The sequence below is a fragment of the Polypterus senegalus genome, chromosome 1 (assembly GCF_016835505.1).
Source record: "Polypterus senegalus isolate Bchr_013 chromosome 1, ASM1683550v1, whole genome shotgun sequence".
In the NCBI taxonomy this organism is placed as follows: domain Eukaryota; kingdom Metazoa; phylum Chordata; class Cladistia; order Polypteriformes; family Polypteridae; genus Polypterus; species Polypterus senegalus.
Window position 1 is genome coordinate 252,183,125 of NC_053154.1, and position 23,728 is coordinate 252,206,852.

Genomic DNA, 23,728 nt, shown 5'->3' on the forward strand with positions numbered 1-23,728 from the left:
ACAATAGGTCCAAGGATTTCATCCTGATACCTAATGGCAGCCAAGGTGCCTTTGTCAAGCCTGTAGCGGTCTGTGTGACCCTCCATGGATATGCCTCCCCAGACAGTCATTAACCCACCACCAAACTGCTCATGCTGAATGATGTTACAGACAGCATAATGTTCTCCATGGCTTCTCCAGACCCTTTCACTTCTGTCACGTGCTCAGGGTGAACCTGCTCTCATCTGTAAAAAGCACAGGGCACCAGTGGTGCATCTGCCAATTCTGGTATTCTATGGTGAATGCCAATCGAGCTGCATGCTGCTGGGCAGTGAGCTCAGGGCCCATTAGAGGACATGGGGCCCTTGGGTCACCCTCATGAAGTCTTTCTGGTTGTTTGGTCAGAGACATTCACACCAGTGGCCTGCTGGAGGTCATTTTGTAGGGCTCTGGCAGTGCTCATCCTGTTCCTCCTTGCCCAAAGGAGCAGATACTGGTCCTGTTGATGGGTTATGGACCTTCTATGGCCCTCTCCAGCTCTCCTAGAGTAACTGCTTGTCTCCTAGAATCTCCTCCATGCCCTTGAGACTGTGCAGGGAGACACAGCAAACCTTCTGGCAATGACACGTATTGATGTGCCATCCTGGAGAAGTTGGACTACCTGTGCAACCTCTGTAGGGTCCAGGTATCACCTCATGGTACCAGTAGTGACACTGACTGTAGCCAAATGTGAAACTAGTGAAAAACAGTCAGAAAAGATGAGGAGGGAAAAATGTCAGTGGCCTCCACCTGTTACACCATTCCTGTTTTGGGGGTCATCTCATTGTTGCCCCTCTAGTGCATCTGTTGTTAATTTCATTAACACCACAGCAGCTGAAACTGATTAACAACCCCCTCTGCTACTTAACTGACCAGATTAACATCCCATAAGTTTCATTGACTTTATGCTATACTCTGATTAAAAAGGGTTCCTTTAATTCTTTTGAGCAGTATATATACCCCGATCTACATACTTAAATAATGGATACTTTATTCGCGATCAATGATTGTTTCAGTAAAGCCATACTCAGTGTATTCATTAGATGAACGGTAAAAAAGTAAGAGCGAGGGGAGGGTAACTTATTGAGGCACGCAGAAAAAAACACATTAGCTAGTGGGCTCGATGTACTGTAGTGCGCGTCAACTCAATCTGAATTGCACGATCACATTCGAAAAAATATATCTTTTCAAGTTCTATTTAGTCCATATGTGTCAAACTCATCCGGCCCGGCGTGTAATTATATTCGGCCCGCGAGATCATTTTATATACTGTATTATTGTTATTCATGGCCCGGGTATATGATGCGTTGGTAACACAATAAACTACAGATCCCATAATGCAGCGCTTCAGCTGCCTTGCCGAACACTTACCGCGTTAATCAAGTCTAGCTTATGATGCTGCAAGTTATTGCGAAGCTAGCCCACGATGCGAAGAGAAAAGGTGATTCTGAACATACAGCCTTTAAAAACCGATGGGAGGCTGAGTATATGTTTACTGACATTGCCGGTAAACCCGTGTGTCTCATTTGTGGAGCTAATGTGGCTGTAATTACAGAATTTAATCTAAGACGGCACTATGAGACAAAACATCAAGATTACCTGAAAGACCTGAATGCAATGCAGAAGATACAGAAAGCAGAAGAGTTAAAGAAGAATCTGACACTTCAGCAGGCGTTTTTACCCGTGCACAATCACAAAGTGATTTCAAGTGAAGCTACTTTTATGGGAGACACAAATGCACCAGTGCAACTTGCCCCACTTTCCCTGTTGCCAAGTAATGTTGAACCAAGTCGGCACAACGGTGTTCCCAAATACGCACTTTGCTGATAAACTGAGTGTAATGCGCACTGAGTTCGCACGGCGCCTTGGTGGCTTTGAAGAACAAAAAAAGAATTTTGAGTTGTTTCGCAACCCATTTGCTGTCGATGTGGAAACTGCACCTGTGCAGATTCAGATGGAGGTGATTGAGCTGCAGTGTAATGGCACACTGAAGGCAAAGTACGATACTGCACGGCCCGCACAGTTTATTCACTCCATTCCCGCAGAAATGCTCCAGCTCCGTCTACATGCGGCTCGAACCTTGTGCATGTTTGGCACCACATATCTGTGTGAGAAGCTCTTCTCAGTGATAAAGACTAACAAAACAGCACACAGGAGTCGCCTCACTGATGAGCACCTGCAGTGCATCCTGAGAATCTCCACAACACAGAACCTCACATCAAACATAAACGAACTTATTGCCAAAAAAAGATGCCAGGCGTTTTTATTCATATTTATGTTCAAAAAAGTTAAGTTTTAAAAGTTTTAAAGTTTTAAAAGTTTAGTTTTAGTGTGTTCAATAAATGTTTATCTTATTCAGCCTGCGACCTAAAGTTTGTTTTGGATTTTGGCCCCCTGTGCAATTGAGTTTGACACCCCTGATTTAGTCGACACAAATATCTTTAGTTGGAATGTAAGGCGAATTTACTCCTTACATTTGTATGGTGAAGAAAAATTTATGCAATGATGCCTACATTTAACTTCCATTCCTACCAAAGATATTTCTGTCGACTAAATAAAAATTCCTTCTATTTAAAATTTAAATAGAACTTGAACAGATACGATAGTTCATAATATCCAGGCAGACTTGCACGTAAGAGTGGGAGTCATCCGTTTTAACAAACAGCTTATTGCACTGATATGAAATAGCCTGTCCATTTAATTATTTAGGAATGGATAAATAAATTAAGATTTTGTACAAATAATGTTTTTCATTTTTCTTCCTTGATGGATTCTGCCACCCCCAGCAACAGTTGCTCGCACCCCAAAGAGTGTATGTATATATATATATATATGTGTGTGTGTATATATGTAGATATGTATGTATATGTATATATATGTTTATATATGTGTGTGTGTATGTATGTGTATATGTGTATATGTATAGATATGTATATATATATATGTTTATATGTGTGTGTGTGTGTATATATATATATATATATATATATATATATGCCAGCAACACTCATGACAATGACAAAACAATTACATTGACAATCATGTTACGTTATTTTCAAAATGTTTCCTTTTCTTTTTCATTACTTCTTTAACACACTAGTATTTTGCTAGTTTATTCAATAAAATAAAGTACAGGTTGATGCACTGTGTATCAGGAATCCTTTGGAACCACATACTATGACTTGATTACAAGGTAGGAAAGTTAAAGACCCAGACGGCTCTCCACAAGAAAACTTATCTGTTAAATTAGCTCTTTTATTGTTATCTATGATGGGAAAATGAAGCCTGATGAAGCTTTGTTTCTATTTGTGCCGAAAAACGTTCGAAGCTTTGAAGCCTCAGCCCCAGTATGAACAGTGACAATCTAGTGGTTAACTGAGGTCAAGGCAAGCTCTCAAGAGTACAAGTGAAACAGCACTCACTGTTTCAGTCTAATGTCACCAGTAAAAGGTCAGTAAAGTCTGTGTTCATATTACTCTGCTAAGGTCTTTGTCCGCTTTTCGCTGTAAGTCGCCATCTGTCACCAAAGATCTTCAAATCTCTCCTCACAAGCAAACATTGTTGAATGAGAATGATGCATTTTATATAGGCTACCTGTTAATTTAGCACCAAAGCTGTAAAATCAACAAAACGCTGCCAAACTAATAAAGTGCGCAGTGAACCACTGATGATGTTCGAAGCTTCAAACGTCACGGGTCACGTGACAGCGTGTTTTGACACAAGCTCCGACACAGAGACTTGACTCATTACGCTTCAGATTGACTGACACAAGCTTCAACGCTTCAGTATCATTTTCCCATCTCTACTGATATCTATTTTCAAGGAAGCTAGAGGAGTTAATATATTACCAAAACCAATGGGAGATGCATCATTTACATTTATTTTTCTGAAGGCCGTTTTCTCTACTGAATAACAGTTCCAGGATCCTGGAAAACGTTTTGGCAAAAAGAATAAAGAAAGAGTTCCCTTCTCTTGTATACAGGATTGAACTGTAGACTGTGTATTAAAAGACGACATGTATTATCAAATCTTTGACAATTCTTTAGTATAATAGACACTCCTGCAGCATTTGATCTTCCAGAGGAGCTCCATGGATAGAGCTGAATGGGTTTATCTGTTGACTGTGCTGTTATAGGCTAGGACCTATATGCAATGCTTAAGTTATATTACTCTAGCCCAGAAGCTTTTTTTATGTACAATATAAACTCGGACTATACATTTGGACTACTGTCTCTTTTGGAAACACCATACACTTAATAAATATTAGAACAACAATTTTTATGCTTATTGGTCATATAATTATTAAATGTAAAAACTTACATTTTTCTGAGGTGTTTACAAGTGAGCAAGTGGATAACCTGCCAGAGGTAAACACAACTACTAAGGAGGTACTGAGGGATTTGGAAATTGTAGAGGGAGAAGTGCTGCTCAGATTAAATAAGATGAAATCAAACAAATCACCAGGCCCAGATAATATTTATCCTCGTGTTCTTAAGGAGGCTAGTGAGTACATATATAAACCCTTGACACATATTTTTAGGAAGTCACTGTGCACTGGAGAGATTCCAAAGGACTGGAAAATGGCAAATATCATCCCATTATATAAAAAGGGTGACAGGGCAGATCCAAGCAACTATAGGCCAGTAAGCTTAACAAGCATCACAGGAAAATTAATGGAAGGAATTATTAAGGATAAGATTGAGCAACACATGACAAGGACAGGAGTTATTCTGAACAGTCAGCATGGGTTCAGAAGGGGGAGGTCGTGTTTTACTAACATGTTGGAATTCTATGAGGAGGCAACAAAAGGATACGATCAAAGTGGAGCTTATGATATTATTTATCTGGACTTTCAGAAAGCATTTGATAAGGTGCCACATGAGAGGTTGGGCATCAAGTTAAAAGAAGTGGGAATTCAGGGTGATGTTTTTAGATGGGTGCAGAATTGGCTCAGACACAGGAAGCAGAGGGTGATGGTGCGAGGAACCTCATCAGAACTGGCCGATGTTAAGAGTGGTGTTCCACAGGGGTCAGTGCTAGGGCCTGCTATTTTTAATATATATAAATGATTTAGATAGGAATATAAGTAACAAGCTGGTTAAGTTTGCAGATGATACCAAGATAGGTGGATTAGCAGATAATTTGGAATCCGTTATATCATTACAGAAGGACTTGGATAGCATACAGGCTTGGGCAGATTTGTGGCAGATGAAATTTAATGTCAGTAAATGTAAAGTATTACACATAGGAAGTAAAAATATTAGGTTTGAATACACAATGGGCGGTCGAAAAATCGAGAGTACACCTTATGAGAAGGATTTAGGAGTCATAGTGGACTCCAAGCTATCAACTTCAAACAGTGTTCAGAAGCCATTAAGAAGGCTAACAGAATGTTAGGTTATATAGCACGATCTGTGGAGTACAAGTCCAAGGAGGTTATGCTCAACCTTTATAATGCACTGGTGAGGCCTCATCTTGAGTACTGTGTGCAGTTTTGGTCTCCAGGCTACAAAAGGACATAGCAGCACTAGAAAAGGTCCAGAGAAGAGCGACTAGGCTGATTCCAGGTCTACAGGGGTTGAATTATGAGGAAAGATTAAAAGAGCTGAGCCTTTACAGTTTAAGCAAAAGAAGATTAAGAGGTGACATGATTGAAGTGTTTAAAATTATGAAGGGAATTAGTACAGTGGATCGAGACTTGTATTTTAAAATGAGCTCATCAAGAACACGGGGACACAGTTGGAAACTTGTTAAGGGTAAATTTCGCACAAACATTAGGAAGTTTTTCTTTACACAAAGAACGATAGACACTTGGAATAAGTTACCAAGTAGTGTGGTAGACAGTAAGACGTTAGGGACTTTCAAAACTCGACTTGATGTTTTCTTGGAGGAAGCAAGTGGATAGGACTGGCGAGCTTTGTTGGGCTGAATGGCCTGTTCTCGTCTAGATTGTTCTAATTCTAATTTAGGATTTGCAATGACTGCCTATTGTCTGATGGTGCTATTTGAAACAACACCAGATGGGACAACCCTTAGTCAAGAAAACTCTACGGTGATACCTTATTCATATTGTATACTACACTTCTTGTATACCTTATTATCTTCTCAATTGGTGGAACTCTATCTCTCTCTCATTTCATTTGAAAAACTTTGTTTTATTGTACTTGACATAATAAATTTAAAGGTTTTCCTTTGTGGGGAATAGACTCAAGCTTGTTTAGGATTTGAAGAAGAATCTATCAATGTTGCTTAAGATAAACCAACTGGCATCTGCCACATCAACATTTTCAAGGAATTATTCTATATTGATGCATTAGACATTTTGCCCATATTGCTCTCCAGGTAGAGGTGATGAAACTGATTTAATTTTAATTTGATTTGAGTTGGTATACTATATATGTATATGTATATATATGCCTCTTGGACGCCTCCATGGTGAGGTGTTCGGGCGTGTCCAACCGGGAGGAGGCCCCGGGGAAGACCCAGGACACGCTGGAGTGACTATGTCTCCCGGCTGGCCTGGGAACGCCTTGGGATTCTCCCGGAAGAGCTGGAAGAAGTGGCCGGGGAGAGGGAAGTCTGGGCTTCTCTGCTTAAGCTGCTGCCCCGTGACCTGATCCCGGATAAGCGGAAGAGGACGGATGGATGGCTTGGTATACTATAGAAGATAATGAATAACAACAGAACTGATTAATTTTCTGTTGATTCTGCCAAGTGATTAAAAAAAATAGTAAAAACAATTAAAGCAACAAACTACTGAGAAAAAAAGAAAGTCTGCATTGTCTTGTGTAGCTCTAAACATGAAATGATGAATAATACAGCATGAAAAATGACCATTCAAAGTTGTGGATTTGTAGTTTAACCACTAAAAGGTGAAAACAATCAGTATATTTTAAATCACGTACAGTACATGACATAAGACTAGGATGACAGCTCACCTTTCAGCATGACAACAACCCTGAAGCATGCAGCCAAGACAGTGCTGGAGTTGATCTGGGACAAGCCTCTGTCTGTCCTTGAGTGGCCCAGACAAAGCCCAGACTTAAACCTTATAGAACATCTTTGGAGTAACCTGAACATGGCAGTTTACTGAAACTTCTCATCCAGTCTAATGGATCTCAAGAGGGTGTGCCAGGAAGAATGATGTGCAAAGCTTGTAGTGATGTACTGAAGAAGACCCAAAGCTGTAATTGCTGCCAAAGGACGTTCTACAAAGTACTTAATTAAAGCCCTGAATATGTAAAGGAAAGAGTGAAATCCGCAAACTTTTTGGAAAATATGGGTTATTGAGTTTAGATTAATGGGAAGAAGTTGGAAATTTATCGATTTAAAATAAATCTACAACACAATAAATTGTGTAGAAATTGAAGGATTCTAAATACTTTGTGAATCCACTGTATATTATAATCAGTAACGGTGTACTGCACAATAACGTGCAATGAATAAACCTGACTTGAGCATTCATAGTTTTCATCCTCTTTATCTGAATGTTTAACATTTGTTTGCTCAGAGGTTGATGCACTTGCTACTTCCTGAGCAGCTCTTCTTTTCTCCACCCTAGTGGCCAGCTTCTTCTCTTCTTTCGTTGGCATGTTTTCGCGTTAAAACTGATTAAATCAGTGTTTGTGTTGCAATTACTTAGGACGTTTTCTTTAATTTTTCACTTAAGCTGGAACTTAAGTATTCAATCTGCCTCAATAATGATTTAAGATATGAAGAGGTAGGGGAAGTAATGGTGGTAGGGATGAGAACGGTGCCCCTGCTGGCCGCTGTGGAGAGTTGATTCTATAATAAAATGAAATAAAAATAAAAAGAGGAATAACCTTGGAGGTCAATCATCACCCCGAAAGCGGACAGTAGACGTCACGTAATATATATGTACCAAATTTCAGGTCAATAGGTTTGTAAGCTACACAGGTGAATTAAAATCCTGGACAGACAAACGGACAGCCATGGTAGCATATTATATATAAAGATGGCTACTAAGAGACAGATCCATATACTAATCTTAGGACGTGTAAATACATACTTGACAAGATAATGAGGCTTAAGGGTTAAGACTTGAGACCACAAGGCTGCTGGCTCATTCCCTAGCTCTAACTCACATTGTGGCTCTTTGTAATTTATTGTATATGATGCAATCAATAATAGTATTGTTGAAGACAGTAATTGATTATAATGGTCTTTGTCTACTGGGGATTGTGATGTTCTCATGAGAGAGACAGAGAGAGATAGGATGAAGGTCATCACATGCTAGGCAAGATTTTATGAAAAAGAATAAGGAGAATACTTCCAAGTGTGCCTTCTGCCACTCCCTTAAGCACACAGCATCAGACACTTCATATGACTGCCAAAACTGACAAAGCTGTTGTCCTCTGATACACAGGGAAATTGTACACCTGACAAAGCCAGGGAAAGACATCCTACTTTGCTTGAGTTGAAGAATCATAAAAAAAGTTCATTAAACACTTGTGGAAATGCAGTTAGAAATGTATCTTTTTAGTGCATCTGTTTCACATTATGTTTAATCTAAATAGTTTGGGCTATGGCAGGTGCCGACATTCATGTATTGCCCTGGGCTAAGGTGAGGGTGGTGGGCTTCATGCTCTTATATCTAGGGTGTACTAATTCTGCCTCTCTCTGCTTCCGCTTTTAATACCAAGATATTCCTTTCTTAATATAGTGGAAGGTTATTTTGACAGTCTACATAATTATCCTTAACTTTCAACACAATTACTTTCATTATCCACCTCAGCCACCATCTCCCCTGAGAAGACAGAGGTTATTTGCACATGGCGAGTCTCAGGGAGATTCATGAAGTCTCTGTAATAATATAAAATTTGTATGTCGGTATGCTTCTAGTTCAGCCCTTATTATTGAGATAATTATTTTGAAGGTTATGGGTGTTAATAATAGGTTTGGAGATAACTCTGATGATCTAATTAACATTTTTCTTTTACCGGATACAAGTTTAAAGTAATTTTATATGTATATGTGATCTCAGATGTGCCTATAAGATGTTTGAATATGTGTACAATGTTAGAAATTTAAGTATGTTAGCATTGACATTAAGATACATAACATGATAAAAAATTATGAATATTCAAAAAAAAAATATATTAACAGGCAACATAATATACCATATATATTGCATTTTTAAGACTCATTCAGATACGAAGGAACTCGAAATGGCAGCACAATGTGTGCAGCACCCCTTTTGCAGAGCACTCAATACTCATCTATGGCACTGCCATTGCAGGTTCATCTGATATTTGTTAAGTAGAAAATGCTTAATAAAAAGGAGGTGAAGTGATCAAAAGTAAACCTGGTTGGGAATGATGGGCTGCAGTGTGAAAAACCCAGACAACCCGAGCTTTGTAAAGTTTGCCTGAACATCTAGATAGGCGCTGTCACACACGTATGTGCATGGAAGGCAGCTAAAAAGGACCAAATGAAGGCAATTCCACGCCAGGCCAGGGGCTGGCAGGGTGCGCTAACCCTTTCTCTGTTATCCCTGCAGATCAAACATGAGAAATTCTGCCCAATTCTGGCTATGAAGACATCACTTCTGGTTCCGGCCACCCTGACATCACTTCTGGGTCCGGCTACAAACACGTCACTGCCAGGTCCAGCCACCCTGACGTCACTTCCAGTTCCCTGCCTTAAAACCCAGACCACTTCCTATATTTCCTCAGTTCAATGGTGAACTTGAATCTGTACAAATCAGTTTAACTAATTTTGCCTTTTGCAGGCAGGGCTCAAGTACACAGGTGGCAGCCCCAAAACTACTTCTGTGTGGCGAGGCCATTTATTTCATAGTGCCTAAAGAGAGGACATTTTTTGGGGAAACCAGGACGTATGGTAAGTCTAAGAAAATGGAGGTTTCAAAGATGAATGGATGGACCAATTTATTCTTATTCTTGAGACGGGAAGTTCAAAACCTGTTTTTATCGTATGTTCTGAAACCAAGGTGATAATAAAAAGTAGCAATGTGAAGCCCCACTGTGAGACAAAACATGGATCACTTGAGCAAACAAATCCTTGGCAGTCTGCATTGAAGATATGTAAAATAAGCAAACTGAGAGCCCAGTAAGACAAATCCACATTTATTTACAGCCCACCAGCGTCCAAGTGAAATGTTCCCTTAAAGAAAACCAGAGAACACTGGCAGTCAAGACAAGTCTTAAAAAGCATTCCCCACTTATGCTACAGGGGCTGGGGAAGTAAATTCACCAAGGGCACCACAGAGTGTGAGGACTGGCAAGATGTAAAACAACCTTCCTCTTGAAGAGTGAAAGTAAAGAACTCACAGATGGAATGGGTAAGCAAAAATAATGATGAACATTAATCTGAAAACAAAAATACACCAAAACTTGTATGAACACAGAAAAAATTGTGAGATAACAAAAAGTCATAGAAGCGATGATGTTTTCTTGCTTAATTTTGTTAAGTTTCAGTTAAGCAAGGGTACAAAGACAACATGAAGTCCATAATTATAAAGAATAGGTATACACTCAACAAGAGTAATGCCAAGAGTATACATAGGAACTCAAATTATTAAAAATGTTTTTGAGTGAATGATTACAAGGTACAGAAAGAACTACGATAAGTCAAGGAAGCAGTAATTTAAAGATGTCTGATATGTTGATCCTGAAGAACACAATTATTAGAATTGAAGAAAACCAAGTAATTAAAGGCAGGTAAGAAATGAACCAATCAAGTAGGTTTAGTTTTGACTTTTCCAAGTATCATTGCCTTTATAATTGAATCTTTGCTTCTGATTAAGTTACCAAACTATATCAGCAGCACCTGAATTCAGGATGCAATAGAATAAAAAAAAATAGTGAATTGTAAATTGTTTTTTTATTTAAAGAAATTACATATCTAATGTGATTTTCATTTTATGTATTTACAGAAGAAATTTACAGACATTTGAACATGATGGGATAAAAGGAACACTACAAAAACTATACATTTTAACTTAAGGACTATGTCTCTTTTTTGCTGTTCGTGTTCGCAGTCTTCTTTTTATGTTAAGATGGTCACTTTCTTTCTCCTCCTGATCAATTTCAACAATCTGTAAATTTAGAAGACACTATTTCAATAATTTGCAAAATATAAATTAAACACACATTTTGTGTACATAAAGATATCTTTTGAAGATTAAAATCTTAGTTGGCAGGCAACATTTCCATAGATCAATACAACCAGAAGCCACCCATAATTTTGTAAAGTAGAGTTAGTCTAAACATTGGACACATACTTCTTAACAAAAAGAGGCAAAACAACTCCCATCTGGTAATACAGTTCCTTTAGACTTTGTGAGCAGCTTTTTCAAATAATACCACTAACCTTCCCCAGCACAAGTCATATTTCTGCTGAACTGTAAGAAATGTTATCCACAATCTATAAAATAATATCTGCTTTATAAGTCATATGTAGTAGTATTTTATTGAGGCAGGCTAATACAGTGGAGCACTTTAAAAAAAACTGCTAAAAACTCATTAATTTTAACATGGCTTTCTCATAGCTTCATTTTAGTTTAATCCTGATACTCTGTATATACATTTAATTATCAATATCATTCCTTGTGTCTATAATCCATACTAACCGCTACTTTCTGTTCTGTTCTTTTTCTGGTTTTCTGTGGTGGCAATCTGCACCACCACCACCACCTGATCAAAGCACCGTTATGTCCCTACATTGATGGATTAAAGGCCAGAAGCCCACATGACCGTCATCATCAAATTCTTCCATGAGAACCCTGAATACAATTAGGCCTGATTGAGGTCATTTATGTTAAGTAGAATGCCTAGAGGGGACTGTGCGGTCTCGTGGCCTGGAACCCCTGCAGATTTTATATTTTTCTCCAGCCGTCTGGAGTTTTTTTTTGTGTTTTTCTTTCCTCCCTGGCCATCAGACCTTACTTTTATGTTAGTGCTCCCTAATTCTATTTTCTTATTTATTTTGTCTTTTTTTCCCTCTTTCTTCATTATGTGAAGCACTTTGAGCTACATTATGTGTATAAAAATGTGCTATATAAATAAATGTTGTTGTAAAAATAAAACAGGCACTTTTTCTGAGCGGTGGACCTGTTATACCGCAAAGTCATCTTCAAATTTTCCACATAGCAGTCACACATATAAAAAGCTAGCAGAGGTCTGAAGTCTGTACCAATGGTCAACTAATGGTAATGGTAAAAAAAATACTTACATGATGAGGAGGAAAGACCATTGGAGAAGAAATCTCCATCTTGTACAGCTTTTTCCTTGACCTTTTAGGTTTGTGCTCAGCTGGCTTTCCTGCGTCTGCCTCTAGTGATTTGGGAGAACTTAATGATCCAATAATCTTCTTTGCTTGGGGGTGGAAACAAAAAAAAAACACTTGACCACCATGTACAAGAATGAATTTGGATACACTACAGATAAAATGGAGCATGCATGATTATTATATGCTTTACTGAAATATTTTATCAAGCAAACCATAGGGAGGATAATATTTATAATACCATGATAATTAAAAAAGGTTGCCAGTTCCTATTAACTGTTTATTACACAGGTAAATATCAGTGTGAAATGAATCGATTGAACCTTTATCCTAAAAAATGTATCTATACTAATAAAAGGCAAAGCCCTCACTGACTGACTCATCACTAATTCTCCAACTTCCCGTGTAGTTAGAAGGCTGAAATTTGGCAGGCTCATTCCTTAACAGCTTACTTACAAAAGTTGGGCAGATTTCATTTCGAAATTCTACGCGTAATGGTCATAACTGGAACCTATTTTTCTCCATATACTGTAATGGACGTCAGGCAGATGGCCGTGGGGAGCGGAGCTGCGTGTGACATCATAGCGCCTCCCCGTAATCCGTGAACTGACTATGACCGCGATGCGTAGAAAGAAAGAAGAGCCCCCAAAGAGCGCTGAAGAAAAACGCCGAATACTTTATTCGCAAGATACAAGTTTAATGAGAAGACACGAGGTATAAACGAGACTTTGGATCACTTTGTAACGGAGTTAAAATTGCTGTAGCAAGAAACTTTTAAGTGCCGGGTCTTAGCTAACATTAAAATAACGCAGTGGACATCGCGAGATCGCACAGACACAGCTCAGAAGCTTCGATGCATGTACTCCGAGCGGCTCACGTGAACTGACTATGAACGCAGAACCCAAGAAAGCAAGACCTCAAGAGCGCGGAGAGTTTTGCTCACGTGAACGTGTCTGCAAAAAGTGCCGTTTCCTGCACTGTAAAAACACTACAAAATTTGAGCAGGCGACGCGTGCGTGCGTGCGTAGCTGTGCCGGCCTTTGAGACGCTGACTGCGCTTCTGCCTTAAGTCAAAGTGAGCACTTTTAATTTTTTTCCTCCTCCCCGCGGCAAGCTAATATTAAGGCGCTTCGCACTTTCTTTTGCACGTATGCGATTATGAGGTCGTCAGCTCGGATTATGAAGACATGCACAGGAGTGGAGGACCAACAGTGCCATCACAGCCGATTAATGGCAGGGATGTCTCACCAGTCTACACAAGACCCACTGCCACTGTCCCCAAAAAGTGCTCATATCGTCAGCGAAGACATCTCTCTACACTATATAAAAGAAAAGGCAACTTTCCTTTCTTTACACCTTTTTTTCTTTTATCCCAAACCAAAGCCTCTCTCTCTTAACACTGCAGAGGACACAAAACTAATTTTCTTTAATTGCTGGTAATGCCGGTAAGGCACATTACCTGAGGCAGAAATTTAGACGTTCACATAGAAAATGTAATTTCTATACCACAGCCGTCGTGTAGCGCCTATCAAAAGGGATCTACTACCGAGAGATAATCCATATACATTTTAGCAGCTGTTAGTACTACTTACCTGTTGTGTTACACCGTCTTTAAAATGTAGTTTACCAGAAACCACTCCAGTAATGCTCAATGTAGCTTTACTTCTTAAAACGTTAATGTTTGACTGTTTAATAACTTATAGACTACATTTTATTATTTTTCCCTTGCACTCAGTGACCAAAGCTATACACACATATATAGACACAGGTGTATATATATGTGCATATATATGTGCACACATATACATATATATATATATATATATATACACATATATATACACATATATATATATATATATATATATATATATATACACACACACCTACGTGTGTGTATGTATGTATGTGTATGGTTTCTTTGTGGTGGCGGCCTGCACCACCACCACCTACTCAAAGCATCATGATGCTCCAACATTGATGGACTGAAAGTCTGAAGTCTACGTGACCATCATCATCATCAAGTCCTTCCATGAAAACCCTAAATACAAAGAGGACTGTTTCATTTATGTTAGGTAGACTGCCCAGAGGGGACTGGGCGGTCTCTTGGTCTTTTTTTTTGTTTTTTCTGTCCACCCTGGCCATCAGACCTTACTTATTCTATGTCGTGGTACATTTTGTGATGCAGCTAGACGAAAACAACTTCGTGACGCTGCGGACAAATACACAAAACAATTACTTTGACAATCGTGTTACGTTATTTTCAAAATGTTTCCTTTTCTTTACTTCTTTAACACACTACTTCTCCGCTGCGAAGCGCGGGTATTTTGCAAGTATTAGTATACATATATATACACACACACACACATTATATATACATATATATATATATATATATATATATATATATACATATATATATACACATATACATATATATATACACATATACATATATATACATATACATATATATACATATACATATATATACATATACATATATATATATATACATATATATATATATACACACATATATATACATATACACATATATATACATATATATATATACACACATATACATATATACACATATATATACACATATACATATATACATATACATATATATATACATATACATATACATATACATATACATATATATATATACACATATACATACATATACATATATATACACATATACATATATACATACATATACATATATATATATATATATATATATATATATATATATATATATATATATATACACATGTATATATATTTATTTATTTACACACACACACAAACATATATATATCTACATATCTATACATATACACATATATACACATATATATATCTACATATATACACATACATATGCATACACACATACATACATACACACACAAATACATATACATACATATCTACATATATACACACACAGCTATTTCGTATCAGTGCAATACGCTGCTTGTTAAAACGGATAACTCCCGCTCTTACGTGCAAGTCTGCGTGGATATTATGAACTATCGTATTTGTTCAAGTTCTTTTAAATTTTAAATAGAAGGAATTTTTATTTAGTCGACAGAAATATCTTTGGTAGGAATGGTAAAAACAGACAGGAATATTATTAATGAATAAATCAACTCAAAACTTAAACAACTTATAATATTTTGCTCTCCATAAAAATATATCCTGTCTAAATTATACAAGTTAGAAATAAAGTAAATGTTAAAAGAACAAACATTCAAATTTCTTTACTCTTATGTAATTTAATATAAAAAATAAACTTAGATTTTAAATATACCAAAAGATTTTGCTCTCCATAAAAATATATCCTGTCAAAATTATACAAATTCAAATATGAACATGCTGCATAACAAAACCTGGAAATATAAATAAAATGTGTTCCTTTCAGCAATAACAAATCAAATCATTCAGTTGTCTTTGCTCATATGTCATTTTAGAGCTGGACGCCTGGTATCTTTTTTTGGCAACAGGTTCTTTTATGTTTGGTGTGAGGTTCTGTGTTGTGGAGATTCTCAGGATGGATTGCAGGTGCTCACCAGTGAGGGACTCCTGTGTGCTGTTTTGTTAGTCTTTATCACTGAGAAGAGCTTCTCACACAGATATGTGCTACCAAACATGCACAAGGTTCGAGCCGCATGTAGACGGACTTTTTGTTCTTCAAAGTCACCAAAGCGCCGTGCAAACTCAGTGCGCTCAGTTTATCAGCAAAGTGCGTATTTGGGAACACCGTAGTGACGACTTGGTTTAACATTACTTGGCAACAGGGTTGCACTGGTGCATTTGTGTCTCCCATAAAAGCAGCTTCACTTGAAATCACTTTGTGATTGTGCACGGGTAAAAACGTCCGCTGAAGTGTCAGATTCTTATTTAATTCTTCTGCTTTCTGTATCTTCTGCATTGCATTCAGGTTACCCTGATGTTTTGTCTCATAGTGCCGTTTTAGATTAAATTCTGTAATTACAGCCACATTAGCTCCACAAATGAGACACACGGGTTCAGTAAACATATACTCAGCCTCCCATCGGTTTTAAAGGCTCTATTTTCAGAATCAACTTTTCTCTTCAGCATCGTGTGAGCTAGCTTCGCAATAACTTGCAGCATCATAAGCTAGACTTGATTAACGTGGTAAGTGTTGGCAAGGCAGCTGAAGCGCATTGCATTATGGGATCTGTAGTTTATTGTGTTACCAGCGCTTCATATACCGGGCCATTAATAACAATAATACAGTATATAAAATGATCTCGGGCGGATATAATTACGCCCGGGCGGATGTGGCCCGCCCTTGAGTTTGACACATATGGACTAAATAGAACTTGAAAAGATATATTTTTAAATGTGATCGCGCAATTCAGATAGAGTTGACGCAACTACAGCCTGCATGCCTCAATAAGTCATCCTCCCTCGCTCTTACTTTTTTACCGTTCATCTAATGAATACACTGAGTATGGCTTTACCAAAACAATCATTGATGGCGAATAAAGTATCCATTATTCGAGTATGTAGATCGGGATATATATATACATATATATATACCCGTATCGCAGCGGAGAAGTAGTGTGTTAAAAAGCTAGAAAAGAAAAGGGAACATTTTAAAAATAACGTAACATGACTGTCAATATACAGTATTTGTTTTGTGAGTGTTACTGAGTGTTGCTGTCATCAAGGATTTGATTATCATTATTTCTTTCAATCAGGTTCGTATTTGTAGGATGTGTTGTGTTCAAGTTACATTCCGTGTTTGTCAATCGTTGTAAAGATGACAGGTTTCTTTCATCGATTCGTTTCTTACTGCATCAATAAACAGCTCGTCTTCTTCTTTATCTGAGACCTGACACACTGCATGCACGGGTTTTCCTTTAGCGGGCCTTTGACTTTTTCCACCGTGTGCTTTGTTTCCGCAGTAGCTGGATTTATGAATATGCTTGTATCAGGCGCTTCATATTTTTGCTGCCTTTTCAATTGTGTAATTCGGTTTTGTTCAGCTCTTTGGAACTGTTGCTTTTATCTGTGCACGCGTCAGTTCACGTGAGCCGCTCGGTGTACATGCATCGAAGGTTCCCAGCTGTGCTGGTGCCATCTCGCTATGTCCATGGCTGTATTTAATGTTACCTTAGTCCTTTCTCTCGCAGTTTCGCTGAGTTTGTGTCAAACACCACCCTGACCATCTCATCTTCCTCTCCATAAGCACAGTCCTTCACCCGTGAATATTTAGTGGGAGTTTGCTATTGGATTGCCGCTGACGGACGGCCTTATATGGGCAGGCACTAAATTACAAACGCCAGCGGAAGCCTGTCTATGAACTTAATTTAAAGTGTAGGTTTACATCGTGCTTTGTTTCCGAAGTAGCAGAAATCATGAATATGGTTGTATATGTCACTCGCTCGCTTCTTATTGTTTCGCTGCCTTCTCAATTATATAATGCATGTCTTCCTGGTTTTCTATGTACTGCGTGATTACGTGAAGGCGTGATGATGTCACACGAAACTCCGCCCCCACGGCGTTCAAGATCATCTCCATTACAGTAAATGGAGAAAAACAGCTTCCAGTTATGACCATTACGCGTAGAATTTCGATATAAAACCTGCCCAACTTTTGTAAGGAAGCTGTAAGGAATGAACCTGCCAAATTTCAGCCTTCTCCCTACACGGGAAGTTTGAGAATTAGTGATGAGTCAGTGAGTGAGTGAGCGAGTGAGGGCTTTGCCTTTTATTAGTATAGATATATACATACATACATACACACACACACACACACACACACACACATTATATCTATCTATCTATCTATCTATATATATATATATATCTACATATCTATCTATATATCTATCTCTATCTCTATATATATCTATATATAATTTGTATGTATGTATGTATGTATGTGTGTGTGTATATACGATGCAGTAAGGTATCATTTCAGTGTACCAGCAAGACATTACTAATTCCTGAGGTGTAATTATAAATATGGACAACCATTTTAATTATGCAGTGCTTTTTCTTTATCAAAACTTTCACTGTATGACACACACACACAAATAACACAGTATAAACCTTAAAAAAAAAAAAAAATCTATCAAATGTTCATAAGATATTATCAAGAAGATACAAGGCTAATATACTTAAGTTTATATGTACAATTGACAAATTTTGCTGTTACGCTAACAAGCCTATTGCTTACTAAGCAGCAATTTCAAATTCTTCTTTATCTCTTGAAAATGTGAGCTGCTGTACCTAACACAAGCTTGCTCGCCGTATAAACTCATAAGAAAAGTTCCACATAAAGGACAAAATAAAAATAACTGAATTAAGGTGGCATTATTTTGCTGTTTATTTAATTGCACAGAACTCCTCCTCCAATTCCTTTATCTCAGTTTTTTTCTACATTTACTTTAATGTAAAGGTTAATATTCCAATCTTTTCTCTTTCTGGTAAAGGGGGCCTTGCTGCTCTAAAGGTTATGGGAGATTCTTTTTTGCTGAGAATTTCAACTATCATAATACTTTGTGTAAAGGACCATAACAACTAAATTATCGTAAAGCTTACAAAAGCAGATGCTGAAAAAATTTTTTTTTTTTTTGATTGCCCAATTTACCAGTCAGGCTTTTGTTGTAAAAACTGGCTCATTTCAGTATGCAGCCAGTGGATAAGTATATCACTACTCGATTCCATATCAATGACCTGGGCACTGGCCTCCCTCACTTTAGATTTCATTTTCGCCATTTAAGACTCTACTATGCCTACTCATAATTCAATGCATATATTTAGGCAATCTTCATATCCATTCCTAGTTCAATAATTATATTACTCAGATCTTTCTTTTTCAAACCCCACTGTCAAATTCAAATATCTGCAGTACAGAGGTGTGGCACAGCAACTTCCTGGAGAGGGAGAAACTCTGGAGATGGTCACCATGATCCTGTCCCAGATATAAGGCATGGTAATAAAAATAATAATTAATTACATTTAATTAGTACTTTTCACTCTACTGAAAGTGCTTTACATAGACAGAGGGGAACCACTTCCTCCACCACCACCACCACCAATGTGTAGCAACCACCTGAATGATGTGACGGCAGCCATTTTTGCACCAGTATACTCGCCACAGGGGTGAGAGAAGCAGTTAGTCAATTAGGGACAAAAGATGATTAAGGGACAAAATGGACATAGCAATGGTATATCATTTAGGAAGGACCTTGGTATAAAGACTAATCTTTTCAAAACTGCCCAGGGATCTTTAAGTCTGATCAATTATGCTGCTACAGAGGCAAGAACATAAGAGCAAACATCGACTTACTTAATATTTACCACCATTTGTGTCAAACCATAAATAGTAACGCATGCTGGCTTTAATTGATTTGGTGGGGATTTTTGGAAACATTGTGTATTCTAGGTCAAAGGATTTCTCACCAGATAAAATGCAGAATGCCTCAGACAATTAAGTATAGAAAATAAAAGCAAAATAGGATGTTCAGGGAAGCTGGTAACTCAAGCACCCATGCCTAACAAATGCATCAGACCAATGTGAAAAATTTTAATTAAGAAAAAGAAGAAGAAGGAAAAAAAAAAAAAAAGTTATTATTCTGTATATTCCAAATTATTTACATACTATATACTACAAATCAAACATCTGAGACAGTCCTTAGTAATACTGTAAGTTTAGAAGCCATCTTGGGTCTTTTTACTGATGTGTAGTAAAACCTTAACTCTGTGTGGTCATGCACACTCAAAAAGCACCAATGACACTTTAGGACTCGGGCTACCTATTGTGCATCTATTGCTCACTTGCTGAGTTTAACAAAGACTAACAGATGCACCACAGCAAGCCCTTAAAAAGTTGGTAAATTCCTGTTACCATGTCATGTTTGCTAAAGGCCATGTAGCCCAGGGTTCTATATTTTATATGGTTATTATTGTTATCATGCTTATATTTTCCTGACTCATGATCAAAACTGGGTAGTGCAACAATAATGCCAGCCCTGCCATTCTCTGTAGAATGAATGAAATACATGTATTTGTTTATGTATACTTATAATGTAATTAGGCATTTTTATTTTATTAATCAACCAATTTAGAAAACAAAAAACAAAACAATTACAGTACTGACCTCTTGAATTGCAACAGAAATAAATGTAAAAAAAAAAAAGAATACAAGTTTTAGGTTACAAGGTGAACAACTGCATCAACTAATGTGATAACCAAACATTTTATGATGTAAGGATAAGGTTTAAAAACTGATTTACTAACCTTTATTTTGCAATAAAGAAGGAGAACTCTGAAGAAAATCTCCTATTCTTTGTAGTGTTCCATCCTTTTTTATTTTGGTACCTAAACTTGAGCTTGATGCTTGTTGCTTCAAAGTTGACATTTTTTGCGTACTAGAGGATTCCTGTTGAAAGACAAACAGAAAAAGACAATTAAGTGATTGACTGTAATGTTCTTTCAAACTTTAGGGGGATTTGCTATAAACTAAAGTCAATTACCATTCTAGTATTCTGCAATTGCAAAGACATAAATGCAAATGTCAAATTTTTATATATTACTATAAGGCAAGGCATTAATAGTAATGCACATCATGTAGTCAGTTTACTTTCTAAAGTAATGAGCAACATAATGTAATACTTATTGTATTGGAGGAAAAATTCCCCGCATTACTAAAAGACACCTATTTCTGGGGACCCCCATAATGCCGCATTTGCTTGAAATGACAAAACTTTGCAGCAGCATTGAAAGGTTAATGCAGCATGGTTCAAAACATCACTTTTAATAGCTGGCTGTTTTCACATTATTTGGGCTTAAAATTAGAACCACTTAAAACTGCCTAATAAAATGGGCTTGGTCTGGGCCAGCTTGTTGTGGGTTTCAAAGGTGGCTTGGCAATTGGGGAAAAAAAAAAAAAGATTTTTATTTTTTTTTTTTACTTATTATTTTTCTACATTTAATAAATACAGCATTTTATGCACATGTGTTTTTGGCTGTGTATTACAGTATATCAAAGTGGCAGTTTCATAATCGTAAAACATGGTGCGCAGCCAGGGTGTATTTTAGATTTCACAGTGAAGATACTTTGAGAAATGTAAGGAGGAGCACACATTATTTTGTTCTATTTGTGTCCTCTATGACAATGCTTATTTTTTTAGACTATCATTAAACAGGCTTGTGGTTGGGTTACAACCCTAAATATTGCACTGCCTTTAGCATAGTGTGCTATGGGTTGGGGTGGGGTTTTAGTCAAGGAGAAAGTTCATACTACACTTAAAAAGTAAAAGAATGATACTGCTACATCCATGACAGCAATACCACCTTGGTTTCTGGATGACAGCTGCAGCATCAATAAATATTTTATTGATAAAGCCATACAGTGCATAAGCTCTATACATAGAAGTAGTAATTTATACATCCATTTTCTACAACTGCTTAACCAAAGTTTAGTGTTCAGAGGTTTGAAGGATGTTCTGCCAGTATAAGGAAAAAGCAAGATACAACTCCTCTTCAATTGCCAGTTTGCCAACTTGTTCATCGAATACTGATCCACATGGCTCGTTTAGGTAAAATTGTTAGTATAAAACAAGCTTGTTCAGGGGTTGTAGAATGAAGAGGTTGTGACCAACAGAGCAAGGGTGGAGAGTTAGAACAACATGTTGGTCCGTGTTTTTAATTATTTTTTTCTAACAGTATTGAAATATTATTTAATATGCTAGATGTTTGTCCTAAATAAGTGAACTACACAAAAATTAAATCAGAATTAAGTATTTTACTGGTGAACACCAAACTGAATTTACAGAATTTAAGTTGCTGTGAATAAAAACATTTTTGAAATAAAAACTATAATGAGGTCAAAATACTTCAGATAATTACAAAGCACAGAGAGTCAATTTTCTCTGAAGGGCTATACTTTCAAAGGACCAATCTGCATGCATCAACAGCACGCACAGAGAGCAAAAAAAAAAAAAAAATGCAGTGAAAATATTAATAGTGGCTAATAAGAATTTAAGTTCCTTGTCATGGTTTATTTTAAGGTTCTCCATCTTAGCAAAGACTTGCTTATCAAGGCATCCATTATAGCATGAAGACAAGACAGCTGTGTAGATGCTCCACTTTTATGGGGAACATCTGCATGAGATTTTGATTGCTGTTACATTTACATTACAGTTGCCCAAGTAATGGATCTGTTTTTTTTTTTTTTCCCTGCTTAGATATGCTGGCTTTTGTTCTTCCTTCCTGTTCACTATTGCTATATTAATAATGTATAAAAGTACATGCACAAATGTAGAGGCAACAGTTAGAAATGTTAACCTAACTTCAAATATACACAAATACTTATTTTAATTTGAATTTTCAAGCACTATCAGGGCTTGTGTAAAATATGTTGGCTATAGCAATAACGGAAACCTGGCTAAATAACAAAGATGGGGATGAGTGTAACATAGAGGGATACACATTTTTTAGGAAGGATAGACAGAACAGAAAAGGAGGTGGGGTTGCTGTTTATGCCAAACAGGGTTTAAATGTAAGTCATCTTCAGTTGGATGATGAGCCCCATCTTAGTGAGGACATGTGGCTTCGCCTGGAAAATATTAGGGAAAAAGGTCTTATTTTAGGAGTGTGTTATAGACCACCCAATTCAGACAGTAATTTCAACACACATCTTTTAATAATATCAAAAAGGCAAGTTTACAGGGGAGATTATAGTCATGGGGGACTTTAATTATCCAAATATTAACTGGGATAACCTTACAGATGGAGGAGCACAAGAGCAGGAGTTTTTAGAAGTAATCAGCGACTGTTTTTTAACACAACATGTTAAAGCACCAACACGGGGTGAAGCCTGTCTGGATTTAGTATTCTGTAATAATCAGGATAGAATTGAGGGTGTAGAGGTGATTGAACCACTAGGGTCAAGTGACCATAATGTAATACAATTCTCAGTATTTTGTAAGAGTACAGATGCAAAGACTAAAATTGTTAAGTTGAACTTTGGTAGGGCTAATTTTGAGCAGATGCGACAAAGTCTAAGTAGGATAGACTGGGATAAGCTTTTAAATGTGGAGACAGTCGAGGAGCAGTGGAACAGGTTTAAAAATGTTTTACATGTAATGCAGGACAGATACATACCTAAATTTGGAATTAATAGGAAACTAAAAAAAACTCCACGATGGATTAATAAAGATTTAAAAAAGAAGTTGCAAAGGAAAAACTGCTGTATAAGGCATATAAGACTAATGACTGCAAAGAGAATCATAGCGTATGAGAACATGAGGGCAACCATTAAGAAGGATATCAGAGAGGCTAAAAGACAGTTGGAGAGGAATATAGCAGATAAGGCGAAAGAAGACCCCAAGAGATTCTTTCAGTATTTTAGTAGTAAAAGAACAGTTAAGGAGGAGGTCAAG

General features: G+C 37.2%; 1 protein-coding gene across 2 annotated transcripts in view; it reads right to left on the reverse strand.

Annotated features, from left to right (window-relative positions):
* Positions 1–10,862: 10,862 nt before the first annotated feature.
* LOC120540794 (kinesin-like protein KIF20B) overlaps positions 10,863–23,728 on the reverse strand; it is a 135,035-nt gene continuing 122,169 nt past the window's right edge. For both annotated transcript variants that reach the window (XM_039771869.1, XM_039771861.1), the window contains exons 31-33: positions 20,583–20,724; positions 12,232–12,374; positions 10,863–11,095 (exon numbers count right to left, since the gene is read on the reverse strand). In XM_039771869.1, the coding sequence (XP_039627803.1) occupies positions 11,000–11,095; positions 12,232–12,374; positions 20,583–20,724 (381 nt within the window). In that variant the 3' untranslated portion in view covers positions 10,863–10,999. The remainder of the gene's footprint in view (positions 11,096–12,231; positions 12,375–20,582; positions 20,725–23,728) is intronic.